The 6000-nt window shown below is 35.2% G+C and overlaps 2 protein-coding genes across 2 annotated transcripts; both read left to right on the plus strand.

Moving 5' to 3' along the window:
* The first annotated feature begins 1260 nt into the window (after positions 1-1260).
* On the plus strand, positions 1261-2416 carry LOC147559514 (major allergen Pru ar 1-like). The gene is made up of 2 exons (XM_086661404.1): positions 1261-1550; positions 1966-2416. Exons 1-2 carry the CDS (start codon positions 1367-1369, stop codon positions 2262-2264), a joined length of 483 nt encoding a protein of 160 aa, XP_086517530.1. The 5' UTR covers positions 1261-1366; the 3' UTR covers positions 2265-2416.
* A 2622-nt stretch (positions 2417-5038) lies between these two features.
* On the plus strand, positions 5039-6000 carry LOC147559515 (major allergen Pru ar 1-like). The gene is made up of 2 exons (XM_086661413.1): positions 5039-5381; positions 5485-6000. Exons 1-2 carry the CDS (start codon positions 5198-5200, stop codon positions 5781-5783), a joined length of 483 nt encoding a protein of 160 aa, XP_086517539.1. The 5' UTR covers positions 5039-5197; the 3' UTR covers positions 5784-6000.

Raw genomic sequence — 6000 nt, forward strand, 5'->3', positions numbered from 1 at the left:
CTCATTCATCCGGAATCGGATTCGAGTAATTCTTTGCTCTAAATTTAAGAGCTCGACGAGACGAACGCAATGGCGCGTTCGGTTTCTGAATTTGACGAGTCGGGTCGAGCCAAAATTGGCTCCGATTCCAACAAGTTATGGACAATATAGTTTGTATGTCATCTTCAATTATATTTCTTGAAACTTGAAAATTCTGCATCACCTAATATTTTATTACTTAAAAGGCAGCCTCTTTTGAAACTTATTCTTCCTATCTGTAATTTTCTTTCAATCTTTTATCGTATGTCAATATGATGAAAAATTGAAATACTAAATGCAAGAATAAACGAAAAAGAAAATGTGAACGACATGTTTAAAGAAATATTTCTAATACGATACTTTATTTTGAATTTTTTTATTTTTGAAGACTTTGCAGAGAGTCCACCACCACTTTGGATAGTGGGTGGACATGTACTCCACATTCCAGAGGTTCCCGGTTTGGATACCTATGGAAGTAGGAATTTCTGACTTGTTGAGAAGTATGAACTACCGAACTTTCAGGCTCCATAGGGTAGGTAGCCTTAAGATCTTTATCAGTCTTCACGGCGTGAAATATCTTTATGATAGTAGCTACAAAACTTAATTAATTCGTGATGTATCTATGACTTATAATGATTTAATGGCTCTTTAGTTCATTTCAAAAATTAAAATAAAGATTTTCTAGAAAAATAAACAACGGAGTGTTTGAAAAATAACCTCCTACCCATTCTTGTTTTGAAAAACGACAATCAACATGTACAATTAAAAGTTACTACTGGTTGGTTTTTATCAATTCTGCGTTAAAATTCTGAGAGTTAGATGAATTGAGTCTGATCACTCCAATTTTAACATAATATATGAGAATAATTATAAAATCGTCGTACAAAAACAAACTTTCTTTGCCATTTTTCTCTCATCTGCTTTATAGAAACACACTTGTACCATCCATGAAAGAAAAAACCATGAAATTCCTAACACCTGCCACTTTATTTTTGTTCAGTAAGAAAATCCAAAATATGCAGATGAGCACCAACTACAATGTAGATAAGAAGATGAAGGACACGCATACCTAACCCTAATGACTTGAAAATAGATCAAAATAAGGCCATAACACATGGACCTATTGACCCTAATATGGTTCTATATGTGGGTCCCTTAATTTACATCATCTTTGAAAATTGATAGTGCTCTCATAAATTTTACTAACAAGGACACCTCAATTTTGATCTATAAATACCCTTGATTCCCTTTGATGTAATTCACAATTTAGGTTTCCAATTCTAAGTAGAAAAAGAAACAAGAGTAGATCTTTGAGCCCTCTAGAGCTTTTCCAAAACAATTTGTGAACATGGGTGTCATTACTTTCAATGAAGAGATCCCTTGCTCTGTTGCCCCTCACAGGATGTTCCATGCTATGTTTGTTGATTCCCATAATTTTATTCCCAAGATCATGCCAAATGTAGTCAAGAGCATCGACTTTATCTCAGGCGACGGTAGCCCTGGAAGTGTTCAACAAATTAACTTCGCTGAAGGTAAACTAAATCATATTCAGAAGCGGTCTAGGTCCAAAACAGCTAAACTGACTCCTTTGGGCCCCAAAACTATCAAAGGCGACATATTTTAGATTTTGTACGATACTTTCAAAATAATAATTATATTCTGAACATAATTGTAGCATGATTTATATTGTAGTTTAGTGCCTTAGAGTATAGGTCATGTGGAACATATCAAGGGTTCAAAACCTGCCCAAAACACTAGTACTAGAAATTCGTATAAATAATTTAAAGAGGATCCAAATATACATGTTAGAGCTCACACGACACATATAGCTACGTATAAGAAATCGAAAGTGTTAGAATCACAAAAGATTTTGACAAAAGGGAGGGTTTAAACTTCTACCGTGTAGAGTGAACTTCTAATTTTGTCTGTTTCATACTTAATTTTCAGGAAGTCCAGTGAAATACTTGAAGAACAGATTGGACTTGGAGGACAAAGCCAATAACCTGTGCAAATACACTGTGATCGAAAGCGATGCATTTGGTGACAGAGTCGATCATATCTGTAACGAAGTTAAGTTTGATCATGCACCCGATGGAAAATCCATTTTCAAATCGAAAAGCATTTACCACCCAAAGGGTGACACTGTGCTGACTGAAGAAGAATGCAAGGGAGGGAAAGAACAGTCCATTGGAGTTTACAAGTCTGTCGAGAAGTACCTTGTTGAGAACCCTAGCGTTTATGCTTAAGTGTCGTTTCAAGTTGTGCTTTAAAATATGCGTACCTACCTTGTCAGTTAAGGCGTGATCCTTTGTGTGTGACATATGGTATGTCCTTATCACGGTCGTAATATGTACTTTATCGTGTTACTTATTAAATAAAGTTGAAGTATTAACTAAAAGTTACAGGAATTAATTGGTTCAAAATTGACAACGAAGAATGCCAGAATCTAAGTAGAGGATCAGAGCGGGTGTTAACCCGATGACACGAGAGACGACCCAATACTAGAGGCCTACCAAAATAGAAATAGAGGATAGTTTTTTGTTTTTCTTTATTTTTAGGCCTTATTTTTAACTGAAATCTCTTCATTTCATGGAAAAAAAATAAAAATGAATAAGAACTACTACTTCACTTAATGACTTGCTTGCATTGGTTCCCATAACCCGAAGTCAAAGAGCCTCGGGCTGGTGCGTTTAACATCAGCCGTGATGCTATGTCCGACATATCTCCCCGTTAAATCCCGATCAGCTTACGTGTCGGGCATAGATCTAGAGAGAGAAAATTTTAAACTTTCTCTCTCTAGATCTCTTGCCCAACACGTTAGCGGGTAGGGATTTAGTCAGGAGATGCGCGGGGTATAGTGTCATTTTCTGCTTAACATTTTCTTTTTGATCTAGTCATACTTGGGGCAAATTGGGCAACACTGACACAATAGAAGAAAACAGAAAACTTAGGCACATAGAATTGAATCTTAACACCAATCTTAATTTTTTTTCGCGCCCGTATATCTCACCTCTATTTGTATATTTTTGTGGCAAAGTCCAATGTCCAGAGCCCAGGTGGAGGGGCTCTCAAGTCTCGCTTCCGGGGAGCCATACCAAGGGCTTCCCTATTGGACCCTAGGGGTTGGGCTCGCAAATTTATTGATTTGGGAACCCAAAGCCCAAAGCCCAAAGCCCAAACCAATACAACTCCTATTGAGTTTTTAATTTTTTTTTTGTTGTAACTCATATTGAGTCTGCTCTAATAAAAATAAAGGTGGTGTAGATATATTTTAACCCCCTATGATTATAATTCTCTTTATGGTATTTATAGGATCGTTAAGTGTCCAAGCTGTTATTACAGTGGTTGATGTGCTTATTCAGTTCATGTTGTATTTTCATAATGTATCAAAGTCACGTAATGACTTAAGAAGTTATTTGTCAAAAGATAATTGTCTCTAAACAACGACGACCAATTGCTGATGCAAAAACTGCATTGATAAAACAAGGAGAATAACATATGAAAGTAGAGTTTCGTAGGAAGAAAGTAACCATTGTTTTTAAAATATAATTTTAATTTCGACAAATTCTTTTATAACTCATTGACACTGTCTTAGAAAACATAAAAACTACTTTTTTCGCTAAAGAACAAAATATACACCATGGTAGCCATCAAATTTATCTCCATTAACTAAAGAAGTTAAAAAGATATTAGATAAATATCACAAACTCAATTATTTTTTTTATTTTTATTGATGAATACAAACTCAATTATTTGTTATATTATATGGAAAATAGTGGAGTAATTTACTCTACTTTCACTATATTGGTGACTAGTAGATTTTGTGAAGCACTATCTTTTCCTTTATCTTCAAACAATTCATTCCACCTGCCACTACATTAAAAAGCCGCCTTAACAATTGTCTTCTTCCTCTGATTTTTATCCTATGTTGGTTTAATAGTTCTTATATATTAGTGTTAAAATATAATTGGAACATTAGATTATAAACAAAGAGATCTTCCACTATCTCGACGACTAAAAGCAAAAAAGAAATCTTAATCCAAGAAAAATAAAGTGTCGATATGATTGAGCAATACTAGTTTATATTACAAATGGTAACTCCTATTACGAGCTTATACAACCCTTATAAATAATTTCAATTTTTTTTTTAATCAATAAGATTATGTTAACTAAGATATTAGGAAAAAAATCAATGAAAACTTTAACCACCATAATGAGAAAATCCAAGTGCATTATGCTATAGTTAGTTTGATCAGTGGCGTGGCCGAGAATTTGGGGGCCCGGTGCGGAAAAAATGTTTGGGGCCCTTTCTCCAATAATATTTAAGTTGTGCATTTTTTCCTCCCAAATACTTACATGCAAAAACAATACACATTTGACACTCCTTCCATGAAGTGAATAGAACAATAAGTATTCAACTTCATTAAGATAAACACTAAACTAATCTAATAGTTGTTAGAAATAATTCGAGGCAATGTGAGTTAATAAAATAAACAAAAAATTGACCATGGAGAGGATTGAACCTAAGACCTCATACTAAATGTTGAAGAGGTTTACCAATTGAGCTATATCACTATCTTGTTTCATTTCATACTGCCAAATCAATATATTTGATTTGACATTTAGGGGCCCCTGTCTCTTTGACAAAATTATGTGAATTGAGGGGGTCCGGTGCGACCGCACCTGTCGCACCCCCTCAAACACGCCCCTGAGTTTGATAATGATAGTGTAAATATTTAGAGATGTAAGATTACAATATGCCAATTCGATTAACGACAATATACTTTTTATATGTATGTATGCAAAAGAATACTAAAGTAAATACAAAACTGTAATTATTCACAGAATGCCTAGCAAACCCTAGTTTTACAAAAGAAACCCAAAACATAGGACTTAGGCCGACATTAAATAGGTTCACATTTGCTGGTGGCTCCACCAACCTCAAGGTTGAAAACCTAGAATTCAAGAATGGTGTCCCATACAGTCACCTTTGAGATAATATTAAGTATTCAAAAGTAGAAAGTCACTTTAGAATGAAAATAATAATCTTTTGTACCAAATCCAACTTAATCTCAATCTATAAATACCCATACCTCTAATCTTCACAAATCACACACACTTCCTTTTCTCACAATAAGAAAGTTTTAGATCTGTAATTTCGATCTTTCAACAATTAAACATGGGTGTCATCTGCTTTGAAGAGGAGTTGCCTTGCCCTGTTGCCCCACACAGGATGTTCCATGCACTATTTTGTGATGCCCACAATTTGATACCTAAGATCATGCACCACCATGTCAAGAACGTCGAGTTCCTCTCTGGAGATGGAGGCCCTGGAAGCGTTCAACAAGTTAACTTTGCCGATGGTAAGTCAATCCGTTACACTTGAACAATAGACTATATATATTGTAGAGATATATCATTTTGATATGAATTGGATTTAAATTAAATTCCGTAATGTACGTGCAGGAGGCCCAGTGTCATATGTAAAGAATAGATTGGACTCAAAAGATGCTGACAAGTTTGAGGTCAAGTATACGATGATTGGATGTGACGCTTTTGGTGACAAGGTCGAGTGTGTCACTAATGAGGTTAAGTTTGAAGCCGCTCCTGGCGGAGGATCCATCTGTAAGTCGAAAACAACTTACCACCCAAAGGGAGACGCTGTACTAAACGAAGAAGAATGCAAGGCTGGAAAAGAGAGTTCCATGGAGGTATACAGGTTTGTCGAGAAGTACCTTGTCGAAAACCCTGAAGTCTACGCTTGATTAATTGAAAGTTCAAGTCGTTTCTTATTAAGTTAGCGCTTAATAAGCTTAAATATGTATTTGTGAGTTATTCGTGCTTGGTAGTGGGTTTGTCGATCGACCACCCAAAATATGTAGTATGTTTTCTGCGACTATGTTGTCCATTAATAAGACTTTCAAGGTCACCTTTGCTGGTTCGAGTGAAATATATAATGAAAATACATTATTAGTTGTGTTA

The sequence above is a fragment of the Eschscholzia californica genome, unplaced genomic scaffold (assembly GCF_041429995.1).
Source record: "Eschscholzia californica isolate CP2 unplaced genomic scaffold, dmEscCali1.0.p SCAF_2, whole genome shotgun sequence".
Taxonomy (NCBI): Eukaryota; Viridiplantae; Streptophyta; class Magnoliopsida; order Ranunculales; family Papaveraceae; genus Eschscholzia; species Eschscholzia californica.